Raw genomic sequence first — 21,770 nt, 5'->3', positions numbered from 1 at the left:
ACTTAAAAGTGGGAAAATTCATTATATTTGGAACAACTTTAAAGTCTTTTCTAAATGAGGGGTCCAATAAAAATCCAGGAACATTACAAAATTCTTGGACATGTTTTGACCATACATGTATAATACCAGATAGTTGTATAATTCTTTAGGAAAAGTTTCTTCAAATAATATAGATATGTGCTCATTTTTACTTAAAATTGGTTTTTAATGTCCTTACATTGAGGGGTTACCCCTCATTTGGGGTGTTGTTCCCAACCTGATAAAGTCCTTCTTTGTGCATAATTTTGAATTTTAAACGTCAATAACAATCATTTAATATCCTAACACAAGAAAATAAATCCTGGTCTTATAGCTACAGATTCATCATACTGATATATTAATAATAACTAGAATCATGCTAATAAACTTAAGAAAAAGGCTTGTAAGCTCGTCATACAAATATGACACTTTTTCTAGACCAAAAACAGCACGCGCAAAATTTGTCGCAAAGAATTGTTGTCGCACACTAAAACCCCCATGGGGGACTTTCAAAAGTTGGCAGGTATGGAGTTATTGCCCTTTGATGATGATTTTTACCAATTTTTTAATTTACCAAAAATAAGATGGATAGAAACTTAAATAAGCAAAAATAATCAGCAAGACAAGATCTGCAAAATAAGACAATATAGAGGAAATCATCCGACATCTCCTTGGAATTATTGCCCTTTAATTTCATTTTTTAGGGGTTTTGCCTTACATGATAGAAATCATAATAGATAAATAGACACATTAAATCACAAAATGATCAGTAGGGCAAGATCTACTAACAAGTCACATTTCGCTGATATAGGTAGTAGGCTGTCACTCTTTATAGGAGTGATTGCCCAGCCCCTTAAATAAGGAATTTTTTTTACCCTCTTTTGTGTTTTGAGCAAAAACTAAAGAAGATAGAGAGAATACAAGATCAACAAAACAGAGATTTTTGTCTTGAATTCTATTCTCATCTACAATGTTGGAGAGAGTCCTTTGTTGAATATGCACATAGACCAAGGTGAGCGACACAGGCTCTTTAGAGCCTCTTGTTTAGTTATTGCCCTTGTACCTTTGAAAGATAAAAATATGTGCACATTGGACATTGGAACTCTGTTCTTTTATTAACCATTGGATCTTAGATTTGGTTTGAGTCAACCGAAATTTCAGCTTATCCAATTTCGGCTCATCAGGAGTCAAAATACATGGTCAGAAGACAGTTATCAGCCTTATATTTTAGTTGTCTACAAATATAGTCCTTAGTGTGGACAGTGTATAACTTTTTTTCATACACTTTCCAAATTTATTTATTTATATTTTATGCATGAAATATTAACATGATTAAGTAGGGGGATGAAATTACATGTTTAAAAACTTTGGGTGATAATTTTTTTAGGAAAGTAGTGATTTGGTCCAGTTGAAATAGGTCAAAAAATTAGTATATGTCTGAAGCTGTCAATCTAGATTATAGACCCCCTTAACATAGCATTTTCCATATTTTGAGTTAGAGCTGCATGATAGACTTTTCTATAATTTTGATATAATGTGTCCTAAAGGTAGTACATGTTGTACACTACACTGTAAAAATCTTTTTGAGATAGAGCAGGTTTGATTTTTAAAAATTTTAATGTATTGTCTAAAAGAAATGCACTACGAAATAACTGTGTTCTCAGGCCACATTATATAAATAACACATAGCTGAGAGGGTGATAGAGCAGATTGTTACCCTGAGAAAACATTGTCAACTGAGGCGAAGCCAAGGTTTTACAATGTCTTTTCGAGGGGCAACAATCTGCTCTATCACGCTCTCAGATATGTGTTATTTAATTTATTATACTGAATGTTCTGTTATTACCGTCTATGAAATTTCAAATTCAAAGTAATAAACTATGTCGTCTTGTACATAACAATCATCCATATTTATTAAAGTGCACACTTGAGCAAGCGTCTCCATGAAGGGTAATAGAGTATTTGCCATGGGATAGAGTAAATTGTCTCCCTCGTATTAACCAATCAAAATCTGGTATTTTGACATTATAATAAATATTTATATGGAACACAGTTGGGGACAATGAGAAAATTTTAACTCAACCGAAATTTTGAGTCAACCAAGTTCTAGACAACCTGAGTTAACTGTCATGACTATTTAAAAGTGATATGTGTGAACAAATACTTACTTTGTTGTGTTAAAATTGTAACGAAGGTGTCAGTTGTGTGCTAACAAAATATTGTTTTATGTTTAGTAAATACATTGTAACATTGTACATGGAAATGCACATCATGCGCATGCACAACATGACATGGCTTATCATGTTGTCTCTAAGAAGCTTATATTCTGTAGAATAATTGATTGTGAGGGAACCATTTTTTTTCTAGAAATGAATAGTAACAGTGATAACAGTGTATTTAATACATTCCCACAGCCGCCACCAGAGAATGTTGTCACATTGTGTGAACAGAATGGTCAACTTATGACATTACAGACAGAAAACATGGCAGGATCTAAAGCAAGTATCATTTGTAAAATCTTTATGATTATTTTATAATCAACTTGGTTGAGTTAAAATTGATTTATATTATTATAACAGTACATTCATTCATTTTGCTTAAACATTTGTAGATGCTGTAGGCCATGTAGGTAGAATGAAAACACTGTAGCTAGTTATGATACCACATAATTTTCTCAGATAGATGAGTTTCAATCTAAATTTTTAAAGAAAAGATTTTTTTGGTCTGCTGTCATTTCATTATCATGATTATTGAACTAAAGAATTGATAATCAAGATTGATTACAACATATAAAAATATACTCAACTGGATTATTGATTATCATTATCAAGTAGTGCAACTGCTGACATTTGAGTCCCATTTTCCTTGGACAATCTCAATCTAATAGATTGTTTTTTCTTCTTATAAAATAGGACTTACTTTGGATATTGTGTATATATATATATATATATATATATATATATATGCATGTATATTTCAGTTAGTGCAATAAAAAATTCAAAAGTTTAATCAAATCAGTTTGTGCTTTTATATACAGATATATATGAACTGTCATCATATCTATTTGTGATTAAATTGTTGGATATGTTTTCACAAAACGAAAAAAAGGTTATGTTGATTTCAACTGATTTGAAAATCATTGTACTGTCAAAAAGGAAAAATATTAACTTAAATGTCACATAATTCAAAAGAAAAGAAAAGTACAATTTATTGAAATTTTGAGTTATTTAAACAAGATATTTTTCTGAAAAATAAATTTCAAGAGCTTATTTGACTTGGAAAAGTTAAGAACAAATATAATTATGCCATGCCTATGAAGCAATGGGGAGGCATATGATTATGTTTTTTTTTTCTGTTTCTGTCTGTTTGTTGTTTATATGTATCAGGCTAAAGCTTTGGAATGGAAGTTTACCATGAAGTTGATGTCACATCAGCTTGAAAAGACAAGTAATGATTAGTGGCAAGTTTTGCCCCAAATGAATTGCATTTGAAGTTTGCTGAAACTTGCAGAATTAAAAGTTGAACTCAAGAGTTCACTCTGACCTTGACCTTTGACCATTATGATAGTTAATTTTATCCAATTTGTGTCTGGTTCATAAAGTTTGTACTTTAAAACTTTGGTTTATCAAAGGTTTATCATGGTCTTAGGATTTGTCATATGTCCTAAGTCAGATCACTCTGAACTTGACTTTGTCCTTTTATACCTATGATAGTACAACCTTGTCCAATTCGTGTCTGGGTCATATTTTTTGTACCTTAAAATTTTGGTTAACCAAATATGGTATGCAATTGCATTATGGGCTTAGGGTGTATCATATATCAAAGTCAGATCATTCTGATCTTTCTATTTGACCCCTATTGTAGTTAAACAGTGTTTGGTTTGTTTTTTGGTGCATAACTTTTATAATGTAGCACTTAGATTGACAAAACTTTGTAGGCAGAAGCATCATACTGACCTTGACATTCAATTTCAGAATTTACAGTATGCAAACGTCACACTTTGTTCCTGGGTCAGTATGGTTCTTTCAGATTGACCTATCATTAACAATGTGTCAATTTACCAACATAGAGGCAATGATTATATAAAATGAAAGAATGAAAACCCAAAATCTCAAAATGTCATTGCCTCAATGCTGAATTTCACAGCAGCAACTAAAATGTAGTATAAGATTATAAGTACCTCTACGAATCTAGTGTATATTAACTTTTTATTCCTGTCTACATATATTGCCATTGTTGATTAAATCCTTCCATTTAAATTCACTTTCACTACGGTTGTATTGGTTTTAAGTTTGGTGACTTATTAAAATAGGAGATGTGGCATTTATTGCCAATGAAACAACTATCCACCACAGTTCAAAGGAGGAAGATATATAAGCAATTATAGGTCATTATATGGTCTTCAACAATGAGAAAAACCCATACCATATATAGTTTGCTGTAAAGGGTCCTGATATGAAAAATGAGAAACAATTCAAACAAGAAAACTAACGGCTTAATTAATAACAATACAATTTACAAAAAACAAAATGAGTCAATAAAAAGTACAAAATCAAAGGCCCCTGACATCAGATGGGCACAAGAATGTAACAGAGCTTTCTGAGTACTGAATTATTAAATCTACAGTAAGGTTGCAATAGAAAGTATCAATATTTTACATGATAAACATTTGAAAAAAAAGGTGATTTTTGATGATTGCTGATGAGACAACCTTTAAGTAACAAACAACAAAGCTATGATTAAATTCATATTTGAAATGATACAGATCTACCATTGCAAACCTTCCAACACTCTAATTTATTCTGTCTTTCCAATAAGACAGAAGTTTATCCTAATATTTGTTCCCAAATCCTATGGTGTTTGAGTATTTTGATGTACACTCATTAAACATAAGATTCTGTCTTAAAATGCACCCTACCACCTGAAAAATAAAACAATAGTTCAAACACCATAGTTGAAGAATAATTGAATACCATAAAACCCCCATGTTGTAAAAAGGATTAAAACTAACTAAATCAAGTAGAATCTAAAATAATATAAATCTGAAAAGAATAATCTAGTGAGCATCATTGCTAACTTTGTCTATTTGAACTAGATGATGTTTATGGGTTGGATCTTGTTCTTATCTGACAGCAACGATGATCTTATTTTTTTACCATCAGGCTATCAGTTTTTGTGATAAAAAAAACTTGACAATAAATCTTGTTCAGGCAATTTCAGTTCAATATCAATTTTCTTGATGATAAATAAAGCTATTTTTCATAATTGCGTATAATCAGATCAATTGATATATCTTTATTTTTAGAGAAATATTGTAAACTTTGGGATACCTGTTGTTTATACCCGGCCTGTGTTCTCATACATACATAATTAGTCACTGGTAACAATCAAGATGAACCAGCTATTTAACATCTTATAATTACATGAAATTCTTTCCCGGAAACCCATTTTCTTTTGAAAACTGTCTCAGAGATATACCTATAAGTATAGATAGAAATATATTTGTCCCTAAAAGCCCTTGGAGTAATTTTTATGAATGTCCTTAATGATAAGACAATCATTGACATTGAATGTATTTTATTTATTTTTTTATTTCTTTACAGATGCAAGGATATCCTGTTGTTGTTATTTCACATGATCATCATAAAAGTTTGTCTGGTAGAGAAAATGCAAAATCAGCATTCCTTCCTCATGATGAAACAGTTTGGAAAAGAGCTATGCATGCATGGTAAGGCCATGTAAGATATCTTCTCTGGTTTTCAGATATCTGACCTTTTAAATATTCATATGAAAGGTCAAGAAACCTAACTAAACTCCTGATTTTGATTAGTCAATTTTCAACTGTCAAAATAGCATAAAAAATCTTAAATGATACGGTTAAGGGTCATTGGATACAAAATAGGAAGTTGAAGATGTTTTGTTTTTAGTATTGAAGAATGACCAATTTATTTTATTTTTTTCATAATAAAATGTCGATTAAAAATTATACAAATGCAATAAAAGTTAAAGATTGTTAAACTGCTTTGGTGTATATATATATTGATAACAAGGGAACTTTTTTGCAGAGCATTTAACTTACTGCAAAATTTTGAAAGTTTATCACATCAGTGTGCTTATTTACAAACTTAAATTCAATCTCTGGTATTTCTACTGAATTGTACAATCAAGTACAACTGCTAGTCTCTGACTCTGTATATTATCATCCAGAAAACAAATATCCAAAAAGACTTTAATTGAAAAAGAAAATACAAAGAAAAGAGATGGGTACCTTTTACTACTATCATAACTATGGAAAAAAAGGATTAACTTGTCCTTACTTTATTCTTAGCAATGAGAATCATATAAATTATATTCCCTGTGTCCTTTCAACAAATGATTATAAAGTTAGTCTAGGTAATCACATGGTAGGGAGAAGAAATTGGAACGTGCCAGCAGAGTTGAGGCCAATTAAGGCATCCAACAATAATAAACTATTGATTTTTCATCATATTTCTTGATGTCCAGGTATCAGGGATGCTGAAAGTTTATGTATCTGTTTACCATATCAGTGTGTTATATTGTGATAGAAGTTCTCGCATGCAGTGCATAGAAAGCCAATAAAATGATGTTTTGTGGTATACTAGGGCTTTCATCTTGAAGAATAACTGTAACTGTAAATTCATGAAAGACGATTATTTTTAAGTTAATGCTTGGTTGCATTCAGTTTTGGTTATGTCAAATTCTTACAAAATTCAGTATTTCTGTTTTTGTCCCCTGCGTAACGCGTTGCAGGGGACATGGAAATACCGGGCATCTGTCCGGCCTTGTTAGCGCTCTCACAGGTACAATTCTTGCCAGATTTTTATAAAACTTATACTATAGGTTAATATCAGCAATATCTCGGACAAGTTCTATAATGGAGGCCAATCGACTTTTTTTAAAAGAGTTGTGCCCCTTGGAAATATTAAAATTGTGGAAAATGGCCTTGTTAGCGCTACAAAAAAAGTGTTTTATTATACCCCACGCAACGAGTTGCGGAGGGTATAATGTTTTTGACCCGTCCGTCCGTCCGTCTGTCCGTCCGTCCGTCCGTCCGTCTGTCCGTCAGTCCGTCAGTCCTGTTTCTTGTCATCGCAACTCCTCTCAAACCACATATCAGAATTTCACGAAACCTTTTTAGATAATAAGGACATACTATGTAGTTGTGCATATCGACAGGAGATTACGATTCAATTCTTTTTCTAGGAGTTGCGCCCCTTTGAACTGATTTACTTTAATGTACTACTGCAACAGTTTGCCATCGCAACTTCTCTCAAACCACACAACAGAATTTCATGAAACCTTTTCAGATAATAAGGACATACTACGTAGATGTGCATATCGACAGGAAATTACGTTTCAATTTTTTTTCCAGGAGTTACGCCCCTTTGAACTTATTTGCGCAATATACTACTGCAACCTTTTGTCATTGCAACTCCTCTCAAACCACACAACAGAATTTCATGAAACCTTTTCAGATAATAAGGACATACTATGTAGATGTGCATATCGACAGGAAATTACGTTTCAATTTTTTTTCCAGGAGTTACGCTCCTTTGAACTTATTTTCCCAATATACTACTGCAACCTTTTGTCATTGCAACTCCTCTCAAACCACACAAGAGAATTTCATGAAACTTTTTTCAGATAATAAGGACATACTACGTAGATGTGCATATCAACAGGAAATTATGTTTAAATTTTTTTTCCAGCAGTTACGCCCCTTTGAACTTATTTGCCCAATATACTACTGCAACCTTTTGTCATCGCAACTCCTCTCATACCACACAACAGAATTTCATGAAACCTTTTCAGATAATAAGGACATACTACGTAGATGTGCATATCGACAGGAAATTACGATTCAATTTTTTCCCAGGAGTTATGCCCCTTTGAACTTATTTGCCCAATATACTACTGCAATCTTTTGTCATCGCAACTCCTTTCAAACCACACAACAGAATTTCATGAAACCTTTTCAGATAATAAGGACATACTATGTAGATGTGCATATCGACAGGAAATTACGTTTCAATTTTTATTCCAGGAGTTACGCCCCTTTGAACTTATTTGCCCAATATACTACTGCAACCTTTTGTCATCGCAACTCCTCTCAAACCACACAACAGAATTTCATGAAACCTTTTCAGATAATAAGGACATACTACGTAGATGTGCATATTGACAGGAAATTACGATTCAATTTTTTTTCCAGGAGTTACGCCCCTTTGAACTTATTTGCCCAATATACTACTGCAACCTTTTGTCATTGCAACTTCTCTCAAACCACACAACAGAATTTCATGAAACGCTGTAGATAATAAGGACATACTATGTAGATGTGCATATTGACAGGAAATTACGATTCAATTTTTTTTCCAGAAGTTACGCCCCTTTGAACTTATTTGCCCAATATACTACTGCAACCTTTTGTCATCGCAACTCCTCTCAAACCACACAACAGAATTTCATGAAACGCTGCAGATAATAAGGACATACTATGTAGATGTGCATATTGACAGGAAATTATGATTCAATTTTTTTTTCTGATACAATTTTTTTTTCTTACACTTATTTTATTTCTCCAATGACAATGTGGGGAGGTGGGGTATGTGAGCGTGCTCACTAAGGTTCTTTCATTACATTTATGAAATTTTTCTAGGTATGAGATGGGCCTGTCGGGTGTCTTTGAAGAAATAGTAAATAGTAGAGGGGAAGGTATAGTTGTTATTGTAAAGGTTTTCATATGTTACGAAAAATAATAAATTTTGAAGGGTAAATAACAGGGCTGTAAATGTGATTAAAAACAGATACAAGGTATATGCTATGTGACAGCAACAAACAAACACATAAAAACAATATGTCAAGCTCTTATAAAGTACCCCAAGTTTACAAAAGTTGTGAATGAATTAAACAGAGATTAACAGAGATCTACCTTTAAGACCTAATTCCTTAAATGACAAAAAAAAAACATAAATAAAGACAACCTTTTATGAAAGTCACATGAACAGATGACAGGGTTACTTCTAATCACAATCATTGACAAAACATATATATAAAGTAATGTACAATAAATATCTTGACTGATATGATAGTTAACAAAAACAAAAGTACAAGCAAATAATTCTGTGTTCCAAGTTCTATACATGCTGCTAGGAAACCAAGCTGTCATACACCTTATCATAAGTGGCTGTATATAGTATAAATGCTGCAGTGCAATAACAAGGAAAAATCTGTACAAATTTCAATACAAAAACATCAAATAAAACTTACTGAAATGTGACCTGTTGATTGTAGACATTGTGGAGATATTTACTGCTATGGATAAGGATTACTCAAAGGTGAAATTAAGGCAGGGCATCCCAATATATGAGACATTTCAGAGTAAATTAATCTTACAAGATACTAAAAATATGTAACAAAGGAAATTTTACATTGAAAAAAAGTGAACTACTTCAATATTAAATATCTGATTCAAGCAAACAATGTGGTCAGTATATAAGTATAAAAGGAAGCATTTCACTGTTTTCATAACATAAGAAATAAAACTGATAAATTATTACATCAGTTTACAATTGCAGGACAATGAGAATACATTTTAGTTCAAGTGAAATATTTCAATAAACATTTTTAATGCTAGATAATGAACATATTGTAAATATATTATAGTAATTGTCATAATTCTGTTTTTACAGTACCACCATGGACTTCTGATTTAGCAAAGAAAACTTTGACTCTCGTTAGATGGACAAGTTCTCTACATGGATCATTATTTCCCCACCTTTCTGTAAGTATTACCTTAGACCCAGGTTTGATGGACAAGTTCTCTCCATGGATCATTATTTCCCCACCTTTCTGTAAGTATAGCCTTAGACCCTGGTTTGATGGACAAGTTCTCTACATGGATCATTATTTACCCACCTTTCTGTAAGTATTACTTTAGACCTGGGTTAGATGGACAAGTTCTCTACATGGATCATTATTTCCAAACCTTTCTGTAAGTATTACCTTAGACCCAGATTTGATGGACAAGTTCTCTCTATGGATCATTATTTCCCAACCTTTCTGTAAGTATAATCTTAGACCCTGGTTAGATGGACAAGTTCTCTCGATGGATCATTAATTCCCCACCTTTCCGTAAGTATTACCTTAGACCCAGGTTTGATGGACAAGTTCTCTCCATGGATCATTATTTTCCCACCTTTCTGTAAGTATTACCTCAGACCCCGGTTTGATGGACAAGTTCTCTACATGGATCATTATTTCCCCACCTTTCTGTAAGTATTATCTTAGACCCTGGTTAGATGGACAAGTTCTCTCCATGGATCATTATTTCCCCACCTTTCTGTAAGTATTACCTTAGACCCTGGTTAGATTGACAAGTTCTCTCCATGGATCATTATTTCCCCCACCTTTCTGTAAGTATAACGTTAGACTCTCATCAGATGGACAAGTTCTCTACATGGATCATTATTTCCCCACCTTTCTGTAAGTATTACTTTAGACCTGGGTTAGATGGACAAGTTCTCTACATGGATCATTATTTCCCAACCTTTCTGTAAGTATTACCTTAGACCCAGATTTGATGGACAAGTTCTTTCTATGGATCATTATTTCCCAACCTTTCTGTAAGTATAATCTTAGACCCTGGTTAGATGGACAAGTTCTCTCGATGGATCATTATTTCCCCACCTTTCCGTAAGTATTACCTTAGACCCAGGTTTGATGGACAAGTTTTCTCCATGGATCATTATTTTCCCACCTTTCTGTAAGTATTACCTCAGACCCCGGTTTGATGGACAAGTTCTCTACATGGATCATTATTTCCCCACCTTTCTGTAAGTATTATCTTAGACCCTGGTTAGATGGACAAGTTCTCTCCATGGATCATTATTTCCCCACCTTTCTGTAAGTATTACCTTAGACCCTGGTTAGATTGACAAGTTCTCTCCATGGATCATTATTTCCCCCACCTTTCTGTAAGTATAACGTTAGACTCTCATCAGATGGACAAGTTCTCTACATGGATCATTATTTCCCCACCTTTCTGTAAGTATTATCTTAGACCCAGGTTTGATAGACAAGTTCTCTCCATGGATCATTATTTCCCCACCTTTCAGTAAGTATAACCTTAGACCCTGGTTAGATGGACAAGTTCTCTACATGGATCATTATTTCCCCACCTTTCTGTAAATATTATCTTAGACCCTGGTTAGATGGACAAGTTCTCTCAATGGATCATTATTTCCCCACCTTTCTGTAAGTATTACCTTAGACCCAGGTTTGATGGACAAGTTCTCTCCATGGATCGTTATTTTCCCACCTTTCTGTAAGTATTATCTTAGACCCTGGTTAGATGGACAAGTTCTCTACATGGATCATTATTTCCCCACCTTTCTGTAAGCATTATCTTAGACCCTGGTTAGATGGACAAGTTCTCTCGATGGATCATTATTTCCCCACCTTTCTGTAAGTATTACCTTAGATCCTGGTTAGATGGACAAGTTCTCTACATGGATCATTATTTCCCCACCTTTCTGTAAGTATTATCTTAGACCCTGGTTAGATGGACAAGTTCTCTCCATGGATCATTATTTCCCTACCTTTCTGTAAGTATAACCTTAAAAAAAAAAAGGGCTTCAAAAATTATGTTTAGCCAGCCGGACATTTTATATATTATCCCGATTTTGATCCCTTAAGACTTAATAAATAAAAGGCAATTGTGGTAATCAGTTGCCGAGTTGGCCATCCCAATGATTGACATTAAAAAAAAACGATATTAAACTTTCTTTGATTCAAATTCGAAGTTCTGACGTAAACTGTTAAATTGGCAGTGCATCATTCGAAGTGTGCAACATCAGCGTACTTATATCTGCTTAGACTCTTTATTTGTGCAAAATAACGTTGTCAAAAACTTTACTTTCGTTTTTAAATCTAAACCGGATGCTATCTTGACAATGGTAAAACATGGACCAGAGACGGATACGTAAATTCCGTGTACGTTTGCAAAGCATGAATGAGTGTAAGTAGCTCTTTCTACTTTATTTCTTCAAGAAAATATTCGAAATAAATGGGAGATAAAGGTATCAATGACAATTTAAGCATTTTTTGAAGAAATTAGGATGCATAATTAAATTTCACACCTGCGCACATGCGCACACGTGTACTAGTTCAAACAGAGACATGTCTCTGGTTCAAAACGTGGTTATGACGATTTTTCATTTTCACCTTTTTAATTTTTTCATCAAATCATATTTGTAAACAAATTTCTGATAATTTAAATCTTTTTAACTAAATTAATTAGATGCAAACCGCTGAAATGTAAGAAAATAACTTTGAATAGACCGATCAATGTCCGGTTCAAAATAGTTTACCTGTCACATGAACAGGTAAATTTCAGCTGTTCGACAACTAATTAGCCTTGATTAAAATGAGAAGGTATTAAAGTAGGGGTTGTTTTGATAGTACTTAATGATCATGTCACTTTTATGACCGGAAATGTGTGGCTGTTAAAGGCAAAAGGTTGGGTCAAAAAGATCGCGAATTATGTTGAAATGACCGTCTCTTAAGCCTTGAAAACAAAAAAATAGATGTCCATTTCATGCTTTGCCTAGCCAGACTTTTACCGGACATTATACAAATGTCCGGAATATATGACCGTTTTGGAAGCCTTGCTCCTTCCGGAGCACCTGAGATCACCCCCAGTTTTTGGTGGGGTTCGTGTTGCTTAGGCTTTAGTTTTCTATGTTGTGTCATCTGTACTATTATTTGTCTGTTTGTCTTTTTATTTTTGGCCATGGCGTTGTCAGTTTGTTTTCGATCTATGAGTTTGACTGTCCCTCTGGTATCTTTCGTCCCTCTTTTAGACCCTGGTTAGATGGACAAGTTCTCTCGATGGATCATTATTTCCCAACCTTCATGTAAGTATTACCTTAGACCCGGGTTTGATGGACAATTTCTCTCCATGGATCTTTATTAGGGATGTCAACTCTGTGAAGATTTACTAATCGAGTACTAGGTGGATTTACCGAGCGATACTCAAGTACTCGCTCGGAAAAATATCTACAAAATGGAAACACAAAATTATACCCATTTAAACCATATACTAATTATGTAAGCTGGCAATGATCTAATCAATTAATTAATAAACATCTATAGAAAAAAAGATTACTCAAACAATAGTAATTGGGAATCCTAAAAAAAAACACATTTAATGATCAGCAAAGGGTGATGATTAGAACTTACTGATGCCTTTAACCATTTTCTGAGGGTCGACACAAGGTGCAACAAAATTGTTCTTATTACATGTATTAAGGTAGCACAATACAAAGATTTTATACCTCTAACTCCCCAGTTTTAAAATGCTGTAACTTTCTTTATAATGCTTGAAAATTTATAAAAGTGGTATTTATGGATAGTTTACAGATTACTCTTTCAAATTAATGCAATGTTAGTATTATACAACAATTATGTAATTAATTATAATTTTAACTGTGTCTACAAAATTTTGCAAGAAATTTCCACTTTCAATTGAAATTAGCTTCTTCATGGATACCCCGAGAGGGTTGATTTTATAATATGTTGTTCCTAGAGCCATTATCTACAAAAGGGTGTCTCAGATTTTGGATAGAATGTATAGATAAAATTTTACACCTAATCAAATAATCTCTACTTTTATGTGGTAAGGATATTTACACTAATTACAGATTTATGAGAGAATGGAATACGATAGCGATAATTTGAGACACCCTTTTGTAGCTCCTGCTGTGTTGATTAAGATAACATTAAAATTTCTTGTGTAGTTATAGAGATGTCAGAGCTAAATTCATTCAAGTGAACTGACCAAGATTTTGCCATTAATTGCATAATAATTGATTACATAATGATTGCATAACAAAAATATTGCATTCATTTAAAAGATTAATCTATATATACCTCTTTTATTAATTTGTATGCAGTCATAAGAAAGTAACATCATTTTAAAGGTTGGAGATTGGAAGTAAAAAAATCTTTGTATTGTGCTACCTTAAGTAATATTATCTTGTCAGCTTTTTCTGTGACGAGTCGGTTCTCAACTTTGTTACGTAATTAAAAGTCCCGCTGATGAAAATATTTTCTATGACGGTACAGAGGTAGTTTAATGACTCAGACACGCTACGCTAAAAGTGTAAGTCTTGGAAAGGTGCTCTTGTTCATAGTCCACCTATGTTTGGAGGAATTTTAAATGACAATTAAACGCAAACATTCGAAACGTAATTTTGATTAATTATGATTAATATTAAATTTCCCAGGAAATGCTCTTAATAGAAATATTATTTCTTTAAGAAGGCAACAACCTTCTTACAGGAAACCGATTAGTCGAGTATCATTTTGGTATTGGATACTCGGTACTACCGAGCGATACTCGAGTACTCATGACATCCCTAATCATTATTTCCCCACCTTTCTGTAAGTATAACCTTAGACCCTGGTTTGATGGACAAGTTCTCTCCATGGATCATTATTTCCCCACCTTTCTGTAAGTATTACCTTAGACCCTGGTTTGATGGATAAGTTCTCTACATGGATCATTATTTCCTCACCTTTCTGTTAGTATTATCTTAGACCCTGGTTAGATGGACAAGTTCTCTCCATGGATCATTATTTCCCCACCTTTCTGTAAGTATTACCTTAGACCCTGGTTTGATGGACATGTTCTCTACATGGATCATTATTTCCTCACCTTTCTGTGAGTTTTACCTTAGACCTGGGTTTGATGGACAAGTTCTCTCCATGGATCATTATTTCCCCACCTTTCTTTAAGTATTGTAATGCCGGCCTTCCCTCCTTTTTATAGTAAATCTATGTCTGTATAGTTTCTGGAAATTATTGAGGATAAACGATAGATGTTAGTGAGATGTCCAATGTTGAAAATAATATAAGACTTGTAATTTGTTATTTTTACTGTTGTTTCAAGGATACGACAGATTTGTGTATGTTAGGAAGTTTTATTTCACGTACTGATTCCATATTTTCGCGGTAATTACCTTGTTAGACTATAAACTCAAATAAAACTCTTCTAATGATCTACTAATAAATTTAAAGTCAAAACCCATCTTTATTGATGAAGATCAATCCATGTTAACAAACAATATCAACATTAGGAGAATTTCCCTTATGTGATCCATGGTTGCCGATTGGTAAACAATATGTAACAAGCTCTGTCATTGGTCAGTCGGAAGTATAAAAGCAACAACAGAACTGGGGAAGTGTTGGTTTAATTGACAAAGAATGGGAGGTGACAAACTTTAATAGAAGCTGGAATATGTCTGAGAAATACAGACAGGCGTTGAAAGTTAACTTTGTTTTATTTTAAGATTGTCGGTGCCGATGCCGGTGCTAAATACGGTTGTGGGTGACGGTGACGGTTCTAAATACAGTTGTCGGTACCGGTGCCGGTGACTGTGCTGGTGAAGGTGCTTTTGAAGTGATATTGAAGGTGCACATTAAGTGTTCTGTTGGCGGTTCCGACATGATTAATATGTCATTTAATTTGTTATACTAAGTAATTGTCTTCTATAATGTAGTAGGGTGTAATATCCTTAAATTTAGATTATAGAAAGATTCTAAATAAGTGACAACCTTGTTACTTGACTGTTGAATTATAGACTAGTTTTGTTTGTATATGTAAGACCAACCATTACCGGGGACCTGACCAGACCAGTGAGAGAGCCGGCAAGACCCATTCTCTCCGTCGAGGATTATTTTTGATATTAATAAAATATGAAACTTTATTTTATTCAGATATTTTATTTCACAACTGAGAATATATATATATAAACACAAGTATACAATTTCCCTTTCTGTTACGTGTTTTGGTCCGACGGTAAACAGTGGACGTGGAACCTTACACTTTATAGATCATTTTACTCTCTTTTTCTTTGTGACCCTGTGTTCTCTGGTGGCCGACTCTAGCACCAGGGAGGCAGCGTTTCAATTTGGTGGCAGCGGTGGGATTTAATACTAGAGTCGTGTTGAAAGTTGGAATTGATACAGCTTGCTTATATCAGGCTGTTATTTCGTAAAATATGGACGATTCGGATGTTATTTCGTTCAAGCCCCATCTAGACAATAGGGAAGACGATGAAGAAACGCTACCTGAAAATAATTTTGAAAGTTCCCTGTTAGAATGTCTAGAAGTGAAGGAGCAACGGATAGAATGATTGCAGAGGCTAGACTGGAAATGAGAAGGTTTTTGGACCAATGTATGTCAGATTTTACTAAAAGAATGCAAGAAATGTTCTCAAATTTTGAAATGAGACTTGTCACTACAATCTCATGTAAACCTTCCGAAAATAGTAGTAGGGACGTAGTAAGTTCTCTAACACTTTCTAGAGAAAGGGATGATATAAGTAATAACAGTAATTTAGTTGATAGCGATAGGTCAAATGGCAAATATAAATTGAGTTGTAAAATAAAACCCCAAGTTTATGACGGTAATGATGATTTAGAAGAGTATTTAACTCAATTTAATTTGTTAGCAGAATTGCACAATTGGAACTCAAAAACAAAAGCTTTGTTATTGGCTAGTAGTTTGTCTGGCGGAGCATTGGCAATTCTTAATGAAATCACGGAAGTCGATCGTCACAAGTTTTGACAGTTTGGTCACCTCTCTTTAAGAATCGGTTTGGTTCAGTCAATATAAATGAAGTGTTTAGAGCAGAGTTGCAAACACGAGTACGATTTAAAAACGAAAGTCTGCCTTAATTAGCTCAGGCTATTAAGAAACTGACACATAGGGCTTATCCTGGTATCTCTCCATTGGTTAGGGACACATTAGCTCTACATTATTTTATTGATGCCATTCCTGAGACAGAAGTACGACTCAGGTTAAGGGAGGTTGGACCAAAATCAATTAATGAGGCAGAGAATATTGCCGTTAGACTCGAAGCATTACGAGTTGCTGATATACAGAAAGGTCGAAATGTTCGCATTGACGATACTGAAACCGTTCAAGAGCATGAGCTGAAACGGGAAATAAATGAAATCAAACTAAGCATTGAATCTTTGACGGGTGAAGTAATTATTATCAAAAATCAAAATGGTAAGCAATTCAGAGAAGATAATAATTACAGAAGAAATCAGAATAATTTCAATAGAAATTTTAACAATAAAAGAGGGGCATTCTGTAGTTAGGAAAACGGACAAATGTCCATGATGTCGGGAGCGAGAATGAATTCTCAACACTATAAATACTATTATTTTAATATTATGTCGTGCCAGCAAAACGGTTGTTTTGTTTTGGCTACTATAGATTTATATATTATATGTAATTAAAAGTTCATACACTCGTTTTAGTTGGGGCTAGTGTTTATTTTGAAGACAGATTTGTTTTGGACAATTATTATACCGAAACAGATCTTATGTATAAATATCATGTTGATTTCCTTTCACTAAGGATTGTTTAACAATTAAAGATGAGGTTATCCCTTGTCTCATAGTCAGAGGTAATGCCTCTTGCTGTAAAATATATGTAGCAGAGATTGTAGAAGTTGCACTCTAGATATAAATGATTAATAAAGGCAAGGCCTGCAGTGGCGCTAAATACTATTTTTTGAACACTTTTGGTGAATATACTGATCTGTATTGGTCACTTCTGTTTTAGAAATAAAAAAAAATATATAGAAGGTCAATTGATAATATGGTTAGAAACTCTGGTTATAGGTAGTGCTATATATATACAATTGTTCAGCACACTAGCAGAATGGTAATAGATGATTACGCTCTTAGTAGGAGGCCCTATAAAGAGAATTGTTCTCAAAACTCGTAAATAGAGTAAAATATAAAAAAAATGATAATAGAAGAGTATATGATGAAGAGTTGAGCTAGATGGTGAAAGCTCAATAAATGACAAGACTTTCTCAGTTTAATACTGAAATGTAGATATTTTGGCCTGGCCAGTCAAATATATACCTTGAAGGTATGATTCTTGAGAGTTGATCAGTAAGGATATAGTAGATATTGATCAGTAAATAACGAGAGTTACACAACGAGTCACCTTCCGAAAAAAGGCTGCATGTACATTAAATATTTCCCAGATCAGATAGTAAATAAAAGTTGTGATTGATTGCTCAAAAGAGATAGACACATGTTTGATCTAATTTCTGGTCAGTGTCTATGGGGCAAAGCTTGACAAGAACGGGATTGCTAGAGAATCGTTTCACAATGTTTGCAAGCCAGGATATAGGTATAAACGGTGGAAAAAGTCTAGGCAATGTCAAATAATGTTGTCAAAACTGGAAGAATAAATGATAAAGAATAATAATTTGATAGAAAGAGAAATTTACTCAATATAGATAAACACGAGAGTGACCAGATCATTGGTCGATGTTTATGGAGTAAAGCTTAGTAAAAGCGGGGTTGCTTAAGAAATATTTCACAATATTAGCAAGCCAGGATATGAATATAATGAGTGAAATAAGTATATGTAATACACAATAGGGCTGTAAAAAAAACTTAAGAGCAGAAAAAAAAAAAAATAATTATTTAGGAATAGATAGGAACGACAAATTTGCTCAACAGAGATAGACACATGAGTGACCTAACTACTGGTCAGTGTTTATGGAGCAAAGAATGATAAACGAGTTTGCTAGAGAAGCATTTCAAAATGTTTGCAAGCCTGAATATCAGAATGAAAGGAAAAACCTGAAACCAGAGTTGACAAAAATCAAAGTACAAAAGTTCTGTAAGTGTAGGTGGTTAACATGAATGAACTTATTCGTGTATTTCTTTTTGTATGTTCATCAGCTTAACAAAAAATAATAATGAATTGGTTCTAGTTGAATTAAACCTTACAGACGAATGTATTTGGGGACCAAATCCTTAAAGGTGGGGGCAATGTTATGCCGGCCTTCCCCCCTTTTTATAGTAAATCTATGTCTGTATAGTTTCTGGAAATTATTGAGGATAAACGATAGATGTTAGTGGGATGTCCAATGTTAAAAATAATATAAGACCTGTAATTTGTTATTTTGGCTGTTGTTTCAAGGATACGACAGATTTGTGTATGTTAGAAAGTTTTATTTCACGTACTGATTCCATATTTTCGCGGTAATTACCTTGTTAGACTATAAACTCAAATAAAACTCTTCTAATGATCTACTAATAAATTTAAAGTCAAAACCCATCTTTATTGATGAAGATCAATCCATGTTTACAAACAATATCAACATTACGGGAATTTCCCTTATGTGATCCATGGTTGCCAATTGGTAAACAATATGTAACAAGCTCTGTCATTGGTCAGTCGGAAGTATAAAAGCAAAAGCAACAACAGAACTGGGGGAGTGTTGGTTTGACAAAGAATGGGAAGTGACAAACTTTAATAGAAGCTGGAATATGTCTGAGAAATACAGACAGTCGTTGAAAGTTAACTTTGTTTTAATTTAAGATTGTCGGTGCCGGTGACGGTGCTAGATACAGTTGTGGGTGACGGTTCTAAATACGGTTGTCGGTACGGGTGACTGTGCCGGTGACGGTGCTATTGAAGTGATATTGAAGGTGCACATTAAGTGTTCTGTTGGTGGTTCTGACATGATTAATATGTCATTTAATTTGTTATACTAAGTAGTTGTCTTCTATAATGTAGTAGGGTGTAATATCCTTAAATTTAGATTATAGAAAGATTCTAAATAAGTGACAACCTTGTTACTTGACTGTTGAATTATAGACTAGTTTTGTTTGTATATGTAAGACCAACCATTACCCCGGACCTGGCCAGACAAATGAGAGAGCAGGCAAGACCCATTCTCTCCTTCGAGGATTATTTTTGGTATTAATAAAATATGAAAATTTATTTTATTCAGATATTTTATTTCACAACTGAGAATATATATATAAACACAAGTATACAATTTCCCTTTCTGTAATGTGTTTTGGTCCGACGGTAAACAGTGTACGTGGAACCTTACACTTTATAGATCATTTTACTCTCTTTTGAGCTCACCGGGGCCCAAAGGGCCCCATGTGAGCTTATGCCATCACTTGGTGTCCGTCGTCGTCCGTTGTCTGTCGTCATAAACTATTTCAAAAATCTTCTCCTCTGAAACTACTGGGCCAAATACCTTCAAACTTTAACTAAATGTTCCTTAGGGTATCTAGTTTATAAATTGTATCCGAAGTTTTGATCCATCGACAAACATGGCCGCCATGGCTAAAAATAGAACATAGGGGTCAAATGCAGTTTTTGGCTTATATCTCAAATACTAAAGCTTTTAGAGCAAATCCGACATGGGGTAATATTATTCAATTGGTCAAGATCTATCAGCTCTGAAATTTTCAGACGAATCGAACAACCCATTGTTGGGTTGCTGCCACCGAATTGGTAATTTTAACAAAATTTTGCAGTTTTTTGTTATTATTTTGAATATTATAAATATATATAAACTGTAAGCAGCAATAATGTTCAGCAAAGTAAGATCTACAAAAAAGTTAATATGACCATAATTGTCAATTGACCCCTTAAGGAGTTATTGCCCTTTAAAGACAATTTTACACAATTTGTTCATCAAGTTTGCTAACATTTAAAAATCTTCTCCCCTGAAACTACTGGGCCAATTACCTTCAAACTTTAAGTAAATGTTCCTTAGGGTATCTTGTTTATAAATTGTATCCGAAGTTTGTATCCATCAACAAACATGGCCGCCATGGCTAAAAATAGAAATTAAGGGTCAAATGCAGTTTTTGGCTTATATCTCAAAAACTAAATCTTTTAGAGCAAATGTGACATGGGGTAAAATTGTTTAAATGGTCAAGATCTATCAGCCCTGAAATTATCAGACGAATCGAACAACCCATTGTTGGGTTGCTGCCAACGAATTGGTAGTTTTAACAAAATTTTGCAGTTTTTTGTTATTATTTTGATTATTATTATAGATATATATAAACTGTAAGCAGCAATAATGTTCAGCAAAGTAAGGCAGCGTTTCAGTATTACCTTAGATCGGGTTTGATCGGCAAGTTCTCTCCATGGATCATTATTTCCCCACCTTTCTGTAAGTATAACCTTAGACCCTGGTTTGATGGACAAGTTTTCTCCTTGGATCATTATTTCCCCACCTTTCTGTAAGTATTACCTTAGACCCTGGTTTGATGGACAAGTTCTCTCCATGGATCATTATTTCCCCACCTTTTTGTAAGTATTACCTTAGACCTGGGTTTGATGGACAAGTTCTCTCCATGGATCATTCTTTCCCCACCTTTCTGTAAGTATTACCTTAGACCCGGGTTTGATGGACAAGTTCTCTGCATGGATCATTATTTCCCCACCTTTCTGTAAGTATTACCTTAGACCCAGGTTTGATGGACAATTTCTCTCCATGGATCATTATTTCCCCACCTTTCTGTAAGTATTACCTTGAACCCGGGTTTGATGGACAAGTTCTCTACATGGATTATTATTTCCTCACCTTTCTGTTAGTATTATCTTAGACCCAGGTTAGATGGACAAGTTCTCTCCATGGATCATTATTTCCCCACCTTTCTGTAAGTATTACCTTAGACCTGGGTTTGATGGACAAGTTCTCTCCATGAATCATTATTTCCCCACCTTTCTGTAAGTATAGCCTTAGACCCTGGTTTAATGGACATGTTCTCTACATGGATCATTATTTCCTCACCTTTCTGTAAGTATTACCTTAGACCTGGGTTTGATGGACAAGTTCTCTCCATGGATCATTATTTCCCCACCTTTTTGT

At 33.9% G+C, this 21,770-nt stretch overlaps 1 protein-coding gene across 1 annotated transcript in view; it reads left to right on the top strand.

Annotated features, from left to right (window-relative positions):
* Positions 1 to 21,770, top strand: part of LOC127731027 (aladin-like) — a 67,283-nt gene that overhangs the window by 8,426 nt on the left and 37,087 nt on the right. Inside the window, exons 2-5 of the mRNA XM_052239773.1 lie at positions 2,386 to 2,516; positions 5,622 to 5,746; positions 8,699 to 8,754; positions 9,732 to 9,823. Coding sequence (XP_052095733.1) covers positions 2,388 to 2,516; positions 5,622 to 5,746; positions 8,699 to 8,754; positions 9,732 to 9,823 — 402 coding nt within the window. The 5' untranslated portion in view covers positions 2,386 to 2,387. The remainder of the gene's footprint in view (positions 1 to 2,385; positions 2,517 to 5,621; positions 5,747 to 8,698; positions 8,755 to 9,731; positions 9,824 to 21,770) is intronic.

This window comes from Mytilus californianus, unplaced genomic scaffold (genome assembly GCF_021869535.1).
Source record: "Mytilus californianus isolate M0D057914Y unplaced genomic scaffold, xbMytCali1.0.p SCAF_2, whole genome shotgun sequence".
Lineage (NCBI taxonomy): Eukaryota > Metazoa > Mollusca > Bivalvia > Mytilida > Mytilidae > Mytilus > Mytilus californianus.
Note: the sequence above shows the minus strand (reverse complement) of the source record. Positions and strands in the feature narration are given on the sequence as shown.